General features: G+C 45.2%; 1 protein-coding gene across 1 annotated transcript; it reads right to left on the reverse strand.

Moving 5' to 3' along the window:
* Window positions 1-6092: 6092 nt before the first annotated feature.
* On the reverse strand, window positions 6093-7213 carry C6H11orf96 (chromosome 6 C11orf96 homolog). The gene has a single exon (XM_053980579.1). It carries the CDS (start codon window positions 6821-6823, stop codon window positions 6461-6463), a length of 363 nt encoding a protein of 120 aa, XP_053836554.1. The 5' UTR covers window positions 6824-7213; the 3' UTR covers window positions 6093-6460.
* Between the last annotated feature and the right edge of the window lie 11184 nt (window positions 7214-18397).

Consider the following 18397-nt stretch of genomic DNA (forward strand, 5'->3'; position numbering starts at 1 on the left):
GTGAGGGTGGTGGGAGCCTGGAACTGGCTGCCCAGAGGACTTGTGAATGCCCCATCCCTGAGAGTGTTGAAAGCCAGGTTGAATGGAGCAATCTAGTCTAGAGGAAGATGTCCCTGCCCAAGGCAGGGCAGCTGGAACTGAGTGATCTTTAAGGTCTCTTCCAAACCAAGCCATTCCATGACTCTATGACTCTGGCCCAGAGGGCCTTGGACCCTGTGCCAGGCTCTCCAGCAAAGCAAAGCCTGCTTCCTTGGCACAGGTGATCTCACCAAACAGCTGGGGTTTTATAGACCCTGACATCACATTGCTAGGCACTTGTCCTCTGAATAAATCCATGTCCTTCCCATGGCTCTTCTTTGCTGTCTTAGCAGGCAGGCCACATCCAATTTTGCTCTGAGTTTGGGTATTTTTGTTTTCACTCCTCAAATGACAGAGGTCTGTCCTTCCAGGTTTCTGTGCTTCTGCATCTTTCTGCCCCCTTAAAAACCAACCATCCAATCTGCCTCTAAAGCACAGGGAACCTCAGAACATCCCAGCCAACAAATGCCAGCCACTTGAGCCAGTTGAAATACATCCAACTTCTCTTAACAGCAAATGTTTAACAGTAAGCACATGTGATAACCTATGTGTCCAATGCTGCTTTCCTTCTGTTTGCTTTTACATATAGAACAATGAAAAAACCATGTTACCTTGCTGAATTTCCCCAAAGCATTCAAGTCATCAGATTGAAACTCCCCCAGACATTAGAGGTTGTTGTGAAAAGAGCCTGAAATGTATCTTTAACCATCACAGTCAGGATCTCCAAATATTTCTCCAAGGGAAAACTCTCACTTGCAAGAATCCAAGATTAAAAGTAACAAGCACATAAACATCCTTCACATGGTTTTGTATTAGCCAAGAGCTGTTTCACAAGCAAGCTGTGCTGCCTCTCTCCCTCTCTCCTTTCTCACCAATCCCCTTCTCTCTTGCCCAAGAAAGGTAATTTTCTTCACAAGGAAGGAAAAAAAACCCACTTCTATAACAACAGTGTTTTAAATCACACTAAAGAAGAAAACTTCCCTTTCACCAGCTCCTAATAAATAACTTCAACCTCTTTAATGCAAGCATTTCCAAACAAAGAATCTCTATTTAGGACAGAGTAATAAATTACTGGGGTAGATCTTGTTTTATTTGATCAGATCCAGGTGAACCTCACCTTGGTTTCAAAATAAGTCTTCTGCAGTCTCATATTAGTATGGACAGACAGAGGAGACGAAGGAAAGCCCCCTTCCCTCTTGCTCCAGTTTCCCCAGCTTTTCACCATTGCTGCTGTTGGCTCCTGCTCCATATGGGTGAAGGGGACAGATGTCCCAGCCAAGGGCACATACATCATTCACACTGCTTCCAAAACACAAGGATGGTTACGGCTGTGGAAGGTTGTGTGAAACCTCAGAGTATCCTGAGCATGATGGAGCAGGGAAGAAGTGTCTTGGACATTTCAAGCCAGTCCAGAAACATGCTCAGCAACATCAGCAAATAGTATGAATGCAACAAGGAGCAAATCCAGATTGACTCCTGAGTACAGCTGAGCCAAAGCCAATCTGACACCAGTGCAGCCAAAATCAGGATCTGTCCCTAAGCTATTTGTAACATACCATGGCATTTTCTAACACAGGAGTCACAAGTGCATAATTACCAACTTTACACATTTAATAGCCTTAAAGCTAATACTCTGGCACAAGAAACGGTTACATGACTGATTTCACAGCTCTCAGTTTTGCAGGAAGAATTTCCTTCTTACCTGTGACCAGTTAAGTAATTGCACTGCCAATTAAATAGCTGGCAGTGCTTTGTTGTACAGTCAAAGGTTGGCCTGCTCTGCTACTAGCAGCACTCACTCCAGACTACACAGATCAGGCACAGGGATACACACACATACATGTGGCAAGATGCTGCTTAAGAATTAATTCATTCCCACAATTAATGAATTCTTCCAAATTCAGTCACCTGACTTCAGGCTACTCAAGGAGAAGTCCACATACTACTTGGCAAAGCCCTCAAGGTTGACCTGGTGACCTCCCTGTCCTGTCACTAGCCCCCTAGTTCAAGAGAATGGAGATCTTCTTGCTGTGTTGTTACTGAACACCTGATTATTTTCTGCTCAGCATGTAATCTTGCATCTTTACAGCTTAAAAAATACCCTAAAGCTAGGAGCCAGCCTTGCTGAAACACTGCTTGCAGCTTGCACACTCTATTTAGGATGGCTGTGAAAAGTCAAACTGTAAATCCATCACTGCACCATCACTGCACAAACAGTCTGAGCTCTGTTGAGGGATTGTGGGTTATCTGCACCTCCCCAAGGTTTTTCTCCCCACAGAAATGCATGCCCAATGTACAAAAGACAGCCCAGGCTGAGCCATGCCATGGGAGCTGAGGTTCAAACAAGGCTCGACGCAGCCTGGAGAAGCATGCTGGTCTCTCTGGTGGTGGCTCAAAAGCCTAAGACCAAGGGCCTTGAAGGCTGAGGTCCACACAAGCTGCCAGGGAGCCAAACCTCATGGAAGGCAGCCAGCAAACTGCTGGCACTGCTGACATTTGAGAAACCACAGCAACCAGATTTGCTAGAGCTCACTCATTGGCCTCTCTTACACTGCAATTTGTTTGCTGTCAACCTGACAATTAAATAGATGCCTCGGTTTGTGTTTTGTCCCATGGCTCTGCTGGCACTTTGGAGGTTAGATAACAGCAGTGTGGTGCTTCTTACCAACAGCAGTACCCCAGTCTGTCCACTGTGCTCCTGCAGGGTCAGATCCCCAGCACTGATAAGGGTCATCATTAACCAGCTCCTAAAGCAAATGCATTTTCAGGATCCCAGCACAAAACCCTGCAGGAATTGCAAGCACCTTCTCATATTTGTTCCTGATAACAGCTCCACTCTGAAGTGTTGCCAGTGAATTATTGGAAATCCAGGGGTAAGAGAAGTTATGCAAGAGCAGAACTGGTGCACACACAGCTAGGAGAGGAGATTGTCCTCAACCTCTTGAGGTGGACACTAAATTGCACCCAGAAATCCTCCATTAATTACTGAACAAACCTAGCTAAAATGATTGCAAAAAGAACAGAAAAAGCTTTCTCATAAGATGAACAGAGAGGATTTCTTTTTCCTGATTCTGGTAGAGCAAAGATACTTCACTGTTCACAGATCCCCTCTACACTGATCAGGCCAAAATAAGGCATGGAGGTACGGACCCCCCACACCAGCATGATGAGCTTTACAATAACACAGCATTTAAAAACAAGCACATGGGAGAAATGCTGACAGGCATGGAGGGGACTGGACACAAAACAGAAAGAGAATAAAAGATTTGCTTTTAAGTTCAAGTTTTTACTGACTGGATGAACCCCTTGACACAAGGAGAGAATGATTTATACATAAAGTGATATGAGAATAACAAGCAGTCCCATTAAAGATAAATTCTCCTGTGCAATTTCCTGTAATTTGGAAAAAAATAGTGTTGAAGACACTCCTGGGGTGCTCAGTCTCACCTCTGCCCTGAGAAACATCCTGCTGCACCATAAGCATTTGACTTCCAGCTCCTACCTGTGCAGACATGGAACGCTCATGCCTACTCACTGCCATGCATCACTGTAAGTGGCATCTGTTGGATGCTTTTAAGCTGTGAATTGTTGAAAGGAAATGTACAACCCACATCTCAAGCCTAGGGAGCAGATGACAGACTCAAACCCCTTTGATATAGTCATTACCCTCACTAAAGTGAATGTAATAAGTCTTCCTGCAATCCTTACAGGACAAATAGACACGATAGTCATGACGCTAAAAAGTACTGCACAAGAAACCTTCAAAATTAGCAGCACAGGAAGACTGGGAGGGACGTTTATTTTTCCAGCTGCATTCAGGAAGGCCTCTGCAGGACATAGCTAAATCACCCTGGCTTTTCACCCTTTCACCTTGATTGCAACTGTTTGGAAGATAAACACTAGCCTATCTTTAGCATTGGCATCTCCCATGTTATTTGCTCTGAAATGGAACAGAAAAATGTCAATGAAGAGAAACTCATTTATTCAGCCTAACCACTGGAATATGACATTTTCCTCAAACATGCTACATCAGATTTTCAAATACTCTTTGTAGATGTGTTAACATCTACATTTGTCTCTTGAAACAGAAAAGAGAACACAGCTATTCTCACCCTTCCAGGAAGTGGGTATCCAATGCCCTGCTGCTGGCTGGTGCAGCACAGCCTCCTGTGCCTCCTGCATGGTGGCAGCACAGCTGCACGCTGAAGGAGGGATGGCAACAGCAATGGTAGAGGGCCTGCTAGCAACCCCAGCTGCTGAACAAAAATTAGGAGTGAGGACAAGGATCATGTACTCACAGCCTCTTGAAGCTACCCCACACTTTGTGTATCACAGGGCTTTCTACCTGTGATACCTGAAAGCAAAGGAAAACTGAAAAGTAGCTTAAAACCTGCAGTATTGAAAGGACACTATACAGTCTCTGGAAATCTTATGGAGCTTATTAGCTGTGTACATTATGCAACATAAGACACATGGCTACAGAGTTCCCACATGATATTTGGGAAAGGGTTTGCAGATGTTGAAAACCCTTTCCCAAACCCAGAACTCCCAGAATTGAAGCACTGTTAGGAATTTGATGAGGAAAATAACCCAGCTGTTGGTAACTGATTAGGTCTTACTGATTACAGTTTGCCTGCCTGACTGAAAGTTGTTCTGGAGGTCAAGTTGCTTTGCTTTGTGCGTAGATGTTATGTACCATGCAGAGACAGTAGGCACAAGGGTCTAACTGCAAAGGGAGAAAAGATGTTTCACAGGCTGCATGCAGGGATTCACATGGGGTCATTTAAATGCTTTTTTATGAGGAGGTTGGGTCAGAGTCCAGACCTGTTTCCTTACCTGATGAATTGCTTGCACAACCCTCCCCTGGTGCTGGAGGTCAGCTGGAGGTGCTGGTACTGCAAGGGAGTTGTGAAGGACCTGTCCAAAAACAAGCCGCACCCCACGCCCCCCAGATTTTCCTCAGCTTTAAGCTAGAAAGAGACTAGCTTCAGTTTTGCTGTAACCGGGAGCCAGTCACATGGGTCATCTGCTGTACCTCAGTGCCCAGAGGGTAGAGGTCTGTGATTCTCAGACCTGTCAAGACAACCAGTGTCACCAGCACCATGTCCGTCTTCTTCCTCTGCCCCAGCCCTTATCTCTCCAACTGATCAGTATGAGTGCACCTCAAACCATGACATTAGAAACGCTGTAAATCCCCTGAAAATCATACCAGAGAAATATTAGCTACAGCTCAGTATCAGTTAACACCTTGTGATTGGGAAGTTTTCATTTCCAGAGGCTTGCCTTTAAGGAAGGTGCTGCTACAGGATTACACTATTAGCACAGGAATGTTTCAAGAAAATTGAGAAAATACAGGCAGAATATTCCCAGTCCAGGAATTTGGTTTCCATTCTGCAGAGGGCTTCAGATGCTCTTCAGCATCTATCCCACAGACAGAGAAAATCTTACATGCACCTGCACACATACACATGCAGCAACCCAACAGAAGCCTCATTGCTACAAATTTACCATCATCAGAATCCCCTTACCTTTAAACTGCAAGAAAAGCATGTCCACATAGTATCAATTGCTCTAGTGAATAAAACTGCATTCTAACCAATTACCAAAACCGTCTGCAGCACTAAGTAATTTATGGGTCAGAAGGGGAAGGGGAAAAGAGACAAAACCACTTGGATGAAAATACAATATTTCAGCAATACATATTTTTGTGAATGCAAGAGGCTTGCCCAGTTGCATTAAGGCTCTTTGGCACCAGTTATAAATGCTCTTTAATCCTCAAGTCAGGTTAACACAAAGATCTCAAAGAAGTAAATAAAGTAGTTTAAAATCAGTCTAACTCGACTTTTGTCTCATTAGTTTATACTTGACAGTACAGCCTGCAAAACCTCTCTGAGCAGCATCCCCAAGAAAAGCATTGCTGGCTCTGCACTGGCTACCAACAGCTTTTAAATCCTTTTACTCCTCAACGCTGAACAAGGACAGCTGGATCCCTGAAATAAGGACAGCCCAGTAAGTACTGTGCAAATATATCAGATTTATTACTCTTATATGGAAATAATAACAGACATTCAGGTAGAAAGATATTAAATTAATGCAGTCAACAGTTTAAATGCAAAAATAAATATAAAGTCCAGCAGCTCAATGCATCTAAAACAGCTCATTTCTTCTAACGAATAGAAAAAAATTTTTTTTTTTTTTTTTTTTTGTCTTTTAAATGGTGAGTTTCATACAATCAAATAGAAACGAAGGTACAAGCGCTTTCTTAGAAAACATCCCGACCCGGCTGCCCGTCCAGGCGCTCCTGTGCCGGCGGCGGCGCGGCTCCCTGCAGCTCAGTCCGTGCCGCCGCTGCCGGACCGGGTTCCGCCGAGCCCCGCCACACTCAGAGGGCCGAGTCCGAGTCGCTGGAGTCGAGGCTGTTGCGGAGGCGGCAGCTGCCCAGGCGGTCCCGCTGCAGGCAGAGGTTCTGGGTGCTCCGCCGCAGGCACTCCAGCGACTGCAGGAAGGACTTCTTGGCCTTCTCTTCCTCCATGGGGGACACCCCCTCCTCCTCCACCTCCTGGATCTCGTCGAAAGTCACCGGCTGCGTCTTGAAGCGCGACTGCCGCGGCCGCCGCAGCTTGCCCTTGGGGGTCTTGGCGGGGCGGGCGGGCGGCGGGAACTCCTCGGACACGCAGACGAAGTGCGGCATCACTGCCTGGTAGCTGGAGCAGATGCCCATCAGCTCGGCCGGCTTCGCGGCCATCCTGCCGCCCGCGGGAGAGCCCGCCGCGGGGGCCGGGGCCGGCGGAGCGGGGCGCGCTGCCTCGGCCGTGCCGGGCGCCGAGGCTCCGGCGGGCAGCGGCGGCGGGGCAGGGACGGGCCCCGCGGGGTGCTGCGGTACCGTGCGGAGCAGTGCGGACCGCTGCTGTCCGGAGAGACCTCGGTGCGAGCGGAGTGCTGTGCGGAGCGGAGCGCGGTACCGAGCGGCGCGGAGCGGTGCAGAGAGGCGCAGCACGGTGAGGGGCGCAGCACGGTGAGGAGCGGAGCGCGGTGTAGAGCGGAGCTCCCCCGCTGCCTCAGCAGAGCCGCTGCCGGCGGCACCCCGGCCCCGTTATATAGCCGGCGGAGTCCCGCGGGAGCATGCTCAGACGGCAGCACACTCGGGCCGCAGCGGAGCCCACTCGCGGCCGGCCGGGCTCTCCTTGCCGCATGACGTGTCCCCGCACCGCCGCCCCCGCCCGCCGCGTCCCCTCGGAGCGGGGGTGTCGGGTAGAGCTCGGGGCGGCGGAGCCATCGCGCTCGATCCCGTCGCCCCCCCCTCCCGCCTCCTCTCTCCCCTAAACCTCCAGGGCATCCCTCTCCTGCCCCGCGGCACCCAGTGGAGCTTCAGGGGGGTCCCGGACTGCCACAGCGGCACTTCGGCTTTCTGCGTTTCACCAGGCTGCTTTTTTAATCAATACCCTGATTTCTATGGCTATGAAAGAGAACCGACAGACCCGTCACATCAGCTTTCAGCTGATCACTACCCGTCAGAGTAATAAACCCATGGTTAAAGGAAGCGCCAAGGCAAGCCCAAATCTGAAAACCCTAATGTCACAGTGGCCCAGATGTAAGATGCAGAGATCACATGGAATGGACCTAGACAAGAACTATCAGCATCAGAGGTTTAAGCAGCACTCTGGGATCTTGTTCCCAAGTTTGCCACCTCTAACGAAGCTTAAATACCTCCTTCAATGTGACTCCATTGTTTTCCATTTAGTAGGGATTCTAAAATTTTCCATTCCCCTGTGGGCTCTGTGGTGCTTCTTTGTTATGATGCAGAATGAGATCCTCAGACAGAAAATGGTGTACAAGCATTACTAAGCTGAAACAAAAGCTTGCAAATTAGTGACAGCTGGAACCATGCTTTAAAGCTGTGTGTGCCAAGCACTCTCAGTGATAGAAAAACCCAACAGCGTAAGAAAAACTTATGATAGGAATAGAAAAGGAGCTAGAGGGAGGGGGAGTAGAAACACATGAGGGAGGAAGAGCCTGAAATGGTTCGTCTGTCCCCTCTTCAGGGCTCATGTTAGATGATTCCCATAAAGACACTCTCCAGTATAGCTTCACCCACTCGAGGATATTTTTGAAGCTTGGTTAGGAACCAGGAAGGAAGCGGAGGCTTAGCAACAGTGTCAGGAATTCTGCTCCGAGATGCTGAAGGGACAAGGACAATGCACTCAGGGCCCTGAGGTTTGCCGAGCAGTCAGTCACGCAGTACCCCATGCTCAGCGTGCACACGCAGCGCAGCACCGCACTGCGGAGGCACCCAGGGCGCTGCCAGCATAGACTGTCAATTAGCCCACAGTGGAATCTACACTTACCCCAGCAGCTCTGGGTCTGTGCCCAAGCTGGGGCACCTGCAGCCAGTGCAAGTTTACTGTGTTTTGCCATAAAACACATTCTTTGTGCAGAGGACAAATGCTCTGAAAAAAAACCCAGAACACAATACACATCCTGTGCCATAGTCCAGCACACAGAAATGGCCTTGTTTTTGTGAGCTCACCATCAGAAACTCTCAACCTTGTCTTTGGGTAACTTAGGAGTGGTCCCTCCTCCTTTCAAATTGCCTTATCAGTGGCAATGTTTCAGGACCTGCACCGGGAAAAAAAAAAAAACATTTTAATTACAGCCCTGTCTCAAAGGGGATAAAATGGAACAAGATCACAGTTTTAGGAGAGTGGGGACCAGAGGCACTTGCTAGCGTCTTTCCAGAAGGCTGGCTGTTTTGCTCCTTGCCAGTGTAAAAGCAACATTAAGGGCCTTGGCTTTATGAAACACCTGGCTGCAATCTCTTGGCTTCTTGGCTCCCCAAGGCAGCTTTAGAGGCCAGGGTCAGTTTGAAGCCTTTTTGTTGGGAGATACTATTAGCTTAATGAGGGAACAATTTCATGTTTGGTCAAATTGAGTCATTCCAGCTTGCAGAAGGCTGTGTTTTTTACAGTTTATTTTAGAGCCTAAATTTAGCCCATACATACCTGCTGCAGTGCAACAACTTTCTCTCCAAAAGCTCCATTTACATACAACCACTTAAATTCCTGACAACTCGATTCTGCAGCACAGCAAAGGCCGAACTCTGTTTCCTCAGTACAGCCCTCTAAGACAAGCCTGATGACCAACTTGGAGGATTTCTGGGGCTGAGCTTGCCTCTCATGCAAAAACAAGATGACACAGGAGCCTTGTTCTGGCAGTGCAGAAACACATCACACATTTATTCAAAGCAAGGCAAATTTCATCTGCTCTAGCCCAAAAGTATCCAAGGTTCTGTCAAAAAACAGGTTGGTTGACTTGATATCTGAACTTCAACACACATCCCAGTATAAACTGCCTGTCTGGTTTCCTACAGAAAATTCAGTATGAAGGCAAACTCAAATATATTTAATACCCTCACAAATATCATTATAAAATGCTTTGGGACATTTCAATGCTGAGCTGGAGCAAGATCACCATGGTAATAACTGAGAGGCCTTGAAGATATTATTTGAGAAAATTTAGAAAATATATCCTGTGACATAATCCCCAGAGTCAGATCTCCAAGGCACTAACAAAAAAAAAATATTTACTCAAGTAGTTTAAATAATGGCCTTAATTTCACTTTCTCCCAGCATTATTTAATGAAAGGAAATGAAATCTTGTGGTTTCAATGAGTAACATTTCAGCAAGTTTCAGTCCATTTCACTGCACTTCATGTCAACCCATTCAATTTATTTGTTTTCATTTCATTTCAGATATTCCTTTTTTTTTATTGCATTTTATTTCATCATAATTCCTCTCCTCCGTGTTCAGCTCACTTTGCTCCCTGATATGGAGAATTCAATGGGTATTATTTAGAAAAGTTTTGGAACTTTACACTGCAATTTATGTAATCCCATTCCTCTTAAAAGTTCTCAATTTCATAATTTTCAGGTTTTCTTTCAATTGTTTTTAATTTCTTGTACTTCCTCTCCTGTGTGCTTGGTTACCTTACTTCTCTGGTTTGGAGATTTGATTTCCTTTCATGAAATGAAGAATTTTCATTCTTCAAATGGAATTGCATGAGTTCAATGAGCATCATTTTGGCACGTTCCAATCCACTGCAAAAAACCCCAATGCACTGCACCACCATTGCTTCCTCCACGCTTTTCTCCTTGGCAGCACCCATGGGCTGAGCACTTCAGTCACAGAAAATGCTGATTTTACTGCTCCACTCAGGGTTAGGGTTAAGAAAACCCTAGCCCTAACAAAGCCCAGAGCTCCAGGGACACTGCAGCTACAAAAGGCTTGCCAAGTGGACCACAGCTATACCCCAACACTGCTCCTCCACACCTTGCTCCTTGCTACCACCCACATGCTGTGCACCTGAGCAAATTTCATCATAATTCTTTTTCTGTCTCTGTGGTTCACTTCGTTCCTTGATTTTGAGATTTCAGTATGTGTCATTTCGGCAAGCTTCAAAACTTTTCACTGTACCTTATGTCATCCCATTCCATTTAAATATTTTCACTTTCAGAATTTTCTAGTGTTTTTTCATTTCATCATATTTAATCTTCTTTGTGTTCTGCTCATTTTGTTCCCTGATTTCAAGATTTCATTTCCTTTCATGAAGTCACATTGTATGCCAGCACACTGCACAGACACAGTATGGAACCTTTACCAGAACTAGGAACATTTTGTATTCATATTTGGGGCCTTGTGTAGTTAAATCCTCAGTTTTATAGGAGGAGACACAATTATTGCTGCTGAAACAGCATAGAAGTTACCAGCATGGAAATTGTCATCTGGTTATTCATTTTAAAATGTGATTATTGGGAAACACACACACAGCATTTGCTGGCTATCAGATCTCATACCATAGAAGGGAAAGGAGCAATTAAAAGGAGGATGTAGGGATGGATAAAAAGGGATGGATACCCACCTCTTCCTGTAGGATAAGCAATTTTTGAAGGCCCGGGGCTTTTACAGAAACTACCTGTAGCTGGGCACTCATAGTGAACACCACAGTTCATGTCCCAAAACAGAGCAGTTACTTTGCTGTCTGTCAGAGCTGATGGGGTCCCTTGAGAGCCTGCAGGATAAGCTGCTTCCCAGACAGATGCCTTAATCCACGTAAGTTTCAAATATCCTCCCAAAACATACTCAAGAGTAAAAGCCACTTCTTTCTGCCCTGGCAGGTGGTGTTTCCAGCCACCACACAGTGCCTCACTCAACTTAAGGAGTTGCTGTTCTCTCGCCACTAGAATTTGTATCTTGGAACAACCATTTTTAAAATAGCAATAAAAACATTCAGCCAACTGTGACCTAACAGATACTGCTTACAAACTGGAGATGACACACTAATAAACAGGCAGCAAATACAAACTACCTCTGAAAGCAGAAGTCTTCGTGTCTCTTTCTCTGCATGCACATCTGATTTAAATTCCAAAGTGTACCTTTCTGATGGGGGAACCCAAGTTATCCAACAAGACCCAGGTGAAACCCACTGTTACGCTTCTGCCTGGAGAAAAACAAACTGTTGTTTCTTTCTAGCTATCATAACAAAACTGTAGCACACAGAAGGCAGCTTACCTGGGCAGCCTGGCCTCTCTCCAGCACATCTGAATGCATTTACACCAGGGAATTAACTTGCAAGAGCTATGCACTCAGGGCTCTCATTTCCCTTTCCTTATGTATTTGGTTGGATATCCTTTACCTTCTTTTCTACTGTTTTGACTTCAGTAGCCTTTTAACATTTTCTCCCCTTGAAATAATTAAATCAAAGCCAAGCCAGCCCAGCAGCCGACTGCCTCAGGATAATCCCTCACACTCCCCTGGGCCATGCCAAGGGGCATCCTGTCGGGCATCATTTGGGGGCAGCCATGGAGAGCCCTGCAGCCAACAGCACAGGTGAGGAATAAGCACATCTCCCCTTTGCAGCAGGCAGGTGTTGGTAAAGCCCTAGCTGCAGGATTGGAAATCTCCAGAGGCTAGAGAAGATTTGGCTTCTGCGGACTTGTTCTGCAGCACACTCTGCTCCCAGCCCCCCACGGGCTGGAGTCTCCCTTCACACCCCAAGCTCCATGATTTTTGTTCCCCACAGTGTGAGATGAGGGAGAAGCCTCAGGTAATCAAGCATGAGGAAAATCCCCTACCAGCACTTGCCATATAGTGGAGGGCAGCCATGCAGCAAGGCACCTGTGAGTGGTAGCAGGAGGCTCAGGCTGCCGCTGGGATCTTTGCAGGCAGCTCATGGAAACTTCCAGCAGAAAGCTCTTCCCAATGCATCTGCTAGGATGGGCAAGTTCTCTGAGGGATGTTTCAAACTGGCTATGTCCAGTGTAAGATTATAGGAGCACGGAAGGATTTTTACATCTCACCAGGAAATCTGCCACAGAAATGGTGCCCCCTTGACACTGAGGTTTTAAGTTAAGTTTTACATAAAATAGCATTTTAAGAGAAAAGGTTTGTCACATTTGTACATGTCTCATTTTTATATATAATTTGGCTGTTTTAACCGAAAAAATTTCTTTCCAAGTCTCCCTAAAGTAAGGAGTGGAAAATTCAGCCATGTTATTGATTCCCAACTTTTTCTTTTTTACAGAGAACTTCATGGTATGATCCTGGCAGACATTACAAACACTTGTCAGGACTTCTGGGAAGTTCATGATCCCATACAGTTAATACAAAATATGTGTGTTCAAAGCTCCTTTTTCCTCAAATATCTCAGTTTCAGTCCTGCCTGCCTTTTTACGAGCTGCAATAAATCCCATAAACTTTCTGCCCCATGCCATTAGGAGAAAGTACAGACTAAAATGTTTGAATGTATGAATGCTTCTCACAGAAATTTATTATTTTATTCTCTACATAGAATTGTTAAAATTGTAAAGTGACAGCTGAAATGAAAAGTCAGTCTTTCAGTTGCACTTCACAAGTTAACAGCATTTGGCTGTCATCACACACTAATAACAAATGTAGTAATAAAACTCTTTGTTTTGAAAGAGAGCTGCGAAGTGTTTCCTGACAAAAAACTGCTACATTAAATTTCTCTTGTTTGGCCTCAAAGGCATCAGAAGGGATGGCAGGTTTTCCCAGCACTGTTGTTGATGCATCAGGGCACAGTGATATGAGGACACAAGAAAAATGTGGGGTTCCAATGACCGAAGACCAGTGATTGCAGAAAACTCAGCTCTTTAAAGAGTGAAACTATACTTTAAACTAATTAAGATACTGACTCTGCTTTGAATATCCCTCCTGGTACAAGTTGCTGCCACATGAAGTAAAACCTCTACCCTCCCATGGCTTTAACTGTCAAGGTATTACCATGTCCAGCTGTTACTGTGACCCTATCAAATAAGCAGCACAGAAATTAAGATTTCTAGTTCAGGACATTCTGTCTCAGGTTCAAAATCTGGAAGAAGTGTTTTGCCCCACAAAGTTATTAAAAAGGTCTAGGAAGAAAAAAGACTTTCTGTGTGCAGGGAAGAACTTTGCTGATGAATCCTGGGAATTTCCAACCCTCGACATGCTCCACACTGAGCTGGTGGCTGGGACAGTGCTGATGGCCATGCATTCTGTGCTGCCTCCTGGGACACGAGTCAGCTGGAGAGCAGAAATACTACTGGCAAGGCAGCAAGGAGAGGAGGATTCTCCTGCTCCTTGCCAGGGAGACCCAGAATCACACAGAGCTGTCAGAGCACAGAGCACTTGTCTTGGTTTCTCTTCTGTACCCGACTGCTGAGCTTTGCAAGAGTGGAATTGAATTATTTCTGAGACCTCCCATCCTCTCCGAGATTTGGACAGAAGTGACCACACATCTCAAATATAACAAGGAAGGCCTGACCTTGTTAGGTGAGAGAGAGACCAAACAGAGAACATAGCCACAAAGGTTCTGTCTGCTTTGAATGTCAGACAAAAGGAAAATCTTTTCTGTATGAGTCAAGATTAAAAATCTTAAGTTGGTGCCACAAATCAGATCTTAACACTTCTGATGGATTTCATCTTCCATTTTCTTCTGCAGCTAAAAGCACTGTAGAACATCCACTTATTTCAGCAGAATGAATTTCATTTTTTCTTTTCTTTATAAGTCTATTTGTAAGCAATCAAGAAAGAAATCAACTGCAGTCTAGAGATTAACAGCAGAAGTTTCTTGACAATTGAATTATCAGGCTTCAAGTAACCTAATTCTTGAGACATTTTTGTTCAATCTCTAAACGTTTCTGGAGACTAGACAAAAATTGTAACAAGCAAAGTAGTAAATTGCTGAGTGATGGTTCAGTAACTGAAGCTCTGCCTTGCAAAGAGGAGCCAGAGTGGTGCTAATGCAGACAAGCAGAAAGAAAAAAAGCATAACCCCATTCCTGTCAGATGAAAGCCCATAGCGCCCAAAGCTGAGGAATTATCTTTTCTAAGGTAAAATAGAGCTACTTTAGTCTCTGCAAGGGAAGCCAGGAAATAACTGGCAAGGTCACCACGAAGAGACGATCAGTGCAAAATACAGGGGTGTTACAGAGAAGCAGCCAATGCTCAGGGCATCTTTTTCTACCTGTAGCTGCTGCAGTACCAAGATGCTGAGTCCTGTGTCTACCCTGCCCTGGCTCACACAATCGATCTCCTTGTCCTGAGGCCTGGGAGGATTTCTTCAGGCTGGCTTGTCAGCTTATTCCAGGGTAACAATCTCTTCTCTGGCACGAACTGTCATGGCCCCGTCAGTGCTCTGAAAGTGCACGTATTGGCAAATTTTGCATTATGTACAGTTTGTCAGACACTGTCTCACTGGTGTGACCACCACTTCCCCTCCCTTTCTCTCCCACTGCTTCCCAACAGATAACACCACCAGGCAATTCTTAATCCCTCTTCCACCACTTGCCCTTGCTTCTCCCAAAAAAATCGAGAAGCCTGCACCTTCCTGCACTCTCCTCTCCAAGCTCCCTCAGTTATCTCAAGCTAAAGGCATGCCATGTCAGTTGGACAGTCTCCTCCTTCACACAGATCTGCCTCCAAAAAGCAGGAGGTGGGGAACAGAAACTGGGAACCATGTAGATTCTGCACCCTGACAAACCAGCCAGGAAGTGTGGGGTGTACATCTAGGGCAGTACATCCTCTGGCAACTCATGTCTCTGCTCACTCCTGCTTTATCTTTTGCCTTTTTTTTTTTTTTTTTTTTTTTTTTTTTTGCATATGAAGTTTTCAGGACAAGAAGCCTTCCCACAGCCCTCCCTAATGATGACAAGGACCCAATGATAAGTCTGTGATAAGTCACAGCTACAAATCCCATCCAACACTGAGGCTCTTTCCAGTCCATGTGCTCTTCCATGTGCATGTGCATGGCAGCCTGCCTTGGCACAAGGGTGTTGCTGGAAACACATGCCCAGGGGCAGAGGGCAGGCACTGGCATTTCAGAGATCAGCTGTAATGTCAACCCACTCTTCAGCATGGATCTATGCGATGCCTCCACAATGGGAGCAGAGCAACAGAACAAGTAACACCTTCTGTGACCAGCAAAGCAGCTGCACACACAAGTTTAGATGGGAACAACTTTCAGCTGAGCACCATTCTGGATCCAGTGAGCACTGTCTGTCAGGATGATCCCATCATGTGAAGATTTTGCTCTAAGTTTTGCTCAGACAGCAAAATCTGTGTGAACAGATAAAAAATTTTTTTCTGCTGGGAAACCTGAATCAAACAAACAATGGGGGCCATAGAACAGACCTCCTTGCTCCTTATTCTGATTAAAATTCTTCAATACTGTCCCCACGTTCTTTACTTAAAACAAGGCCTCCCAGCTCCCTCGAGAAGTGCTTTCCCAGTGTGAGCCACCAAGCACCTGCCAGCTTCAATGGAGCTGGCAATAATTCCACAAAGCTGTTCTGAACACTGCATAGGAGGAGGAGGCAAATCAAACAGGAAAAAAGAGGAGAAAGCACACATCTGTCACTTTGATGAGTGGGTTACTCTTTGGGAAGGGCCAGCACTCTCATGGCCAACTGTCACCAGTCACTCCCAAGTGTGCTGAGAGGACATGATACCTGCAAGATGTCAGCAGAACTTAGGAGCAGACAGGACAGGCCAGGATGCTCCAACTCAAACTAATTATCCAGGTTGCTATGGAAACCTCAAGGATGGGAAAGAAGCACTTTGAAAACAAACCATAGTGAGGCAGATTTCCTATCCACTCTGAAAAGGTTTATGACCAGAATAGGCAAAGTGGGTGTTAAATGCTTTTGAGCTAAGGCAATAGTAGCAGCACTTGAGGAGGCATTATGGATTCACAGCACCCATCATACATGCATCTTTTATCCCCAACTCCAGGCCTTGTATTTTGCCAACACTACAGTATGAAAATTCTGACTTCTTAACCCCTTCCTGGCACCCTCTTTCTCCATTACTCTTGTAGCTATAAATTACCATTTGTAGCTATAAATTACTATGTGTAGCTATACTAACCCTGTAAGTCATGACAAACAGAAAAGACACAAGTAGAATTCATCTGATACAGATGAAGTAAAATTATCCATGCCTTTAAAGCTAATCAAAACTGAATAACCTAAAGAGTTCTTTTTCACAAAAAAAAAAAAAAACACCAAACCCCACAAAACACAAACAAAAAAAAAACCAAAAACCCAGAGCAGAGAAGTGATAGAACTTTGCTATTGAATTCAAATGGTGTGTGCTCAGATAAACCCACTGTGGCCCAAAAGTGCAGTACTGAATCAGATACACTCCAACCTTACCAAGAGTTTGTGATTGAATATTCAAGTATTCAGTGACAAAATGATTACTAGTAGCATTGGGACAGAGTGATGTCTGACACCAGTGTAGTTAATTCATAATGTTATTGCTTATATAGCTGTTAAATAAATGAAAGGTTACATATGGACCCAGTTGTGGGTTTTTTATTTCAGAACAGCTCCATCCTGAATGCTCCCTAAGGAAGGCAGGCTACTGTCCATCCTTACCCAAGACAGCTTCCATTCATCTGCTCCTTATCATCAAATCTTTACATTTTGGAAAACATGATGGCTATTTTGGAAAAGGGAATCTTACCAGGGGTTACTACTAGATTCCACCTGTTTGAAAGTCAGAGACTAACAGTTTTGAAGAATGCAATTTTTGAGCATTTTTTGGAAGAGACATATACTCTGCCAAAATCTTCAAGGACCCTTCCAACCCAAACCATTCTGTATTTCAAAGAAAAGGAAAACAGTAAACCCACAGTTTTTATCATCCACATAAAAATACTGACACAGAGGTGTTCTGTAAGCAAAGCAGCTCTCAACAGCTGCTGCAGCCCCTCAGATGGACAGAATCTGGTGCCAACTGCAAAAACAAAACTCTCAGGCCAGCCCCCCATCCTCGAATCCTCTGTGAACATATAAATAGTATATTTTACTTTACTTTAGTGTACTCTGAGTTTAAATTATTTTTCAAAAAGTTTTTGGCTGAGAATATCCTGACAACAGTCCTAAGAAGGAAGAAAGTAAGCTTTTTATCTGGAAAGTAATTTTTTATCTGGAAAGTAATTCTTTTGGATGACATTTTTAGAAACGCTGTTTTCAAATCCATGTAACTAGGGGAAAGGTTCCTCCACCTATCTTTTAAGTTAAAGAATGAGACTTAACTGCGTATTTACCATTCTAAACATGCTGCCCTTTGCACCTGACTGCAATAGCAGACACAGCTGAACAGCGGCACAAGAAATGTGCAAGTTGCCCTGGTCTCTAGTGAAAAGTCTTTAGGTGCCATGGGAACACCATCAGCTCAAGAACTCTCAAATCTCACTTTTGTGCACACCCATTTTGAGAACTCAGCAGAAGTGCCTGTAGCATTCAGGAACAAATTTCTACCAACAGGAAAGTCCTTGCAGAAAGGTCTCCTGAGGAACTCTGGGCTGGAATCTCCTCTGCCCAAAGCCATTTCCTGCTCTCTTGGCAGGCAGGGGTTGCAATTTGCTGCTACCTAGCTACCTGACTTTTCTGGTGAAGAGGTGGGGGAAGGAAGGAAGGAGCTACAAGCTCCCAGCTGACAAAGAAACTTGACCCCTAGGCCAACTGCTCCCCTTGCAGCCAGTATGCACAGCACAGGCTGGGGAATCATGCCATACACCTTCTCTTCACTGTCAAACAGATTTAGATACAGTGAAGCTGACACGTGAGAGAAAGCAGAATGCAGTAGTCTCCAGCAACAAAAGGAGCACTGGAGGATAGAACATTTCTCCTATAAATCATTTCATTACTGGGGAGGAAAACTTGGTCTTTTCCCAAATCAAAGGAAGTAACTAAACCAAAATTTGCTAACATTACTAAATTGAAACCAAGAAAAGGAAGTGAAAAACTGCTCTTCCACA

This window comes from Vidua macroura, chromosome 6, assembly GCF_024509145.1.
Source record: "Vidua macroura isolate BioBank_ID:100142 chromosome 6, ASM2450914v1, whole genome shotgun sequence".
In the NCBI taxonomy this organism is placed as follows: Eukaryota; Metazoa; Chordata; class Aves; order Passeriformes; family Viduidae; genus Vidua; species Vidua macroura.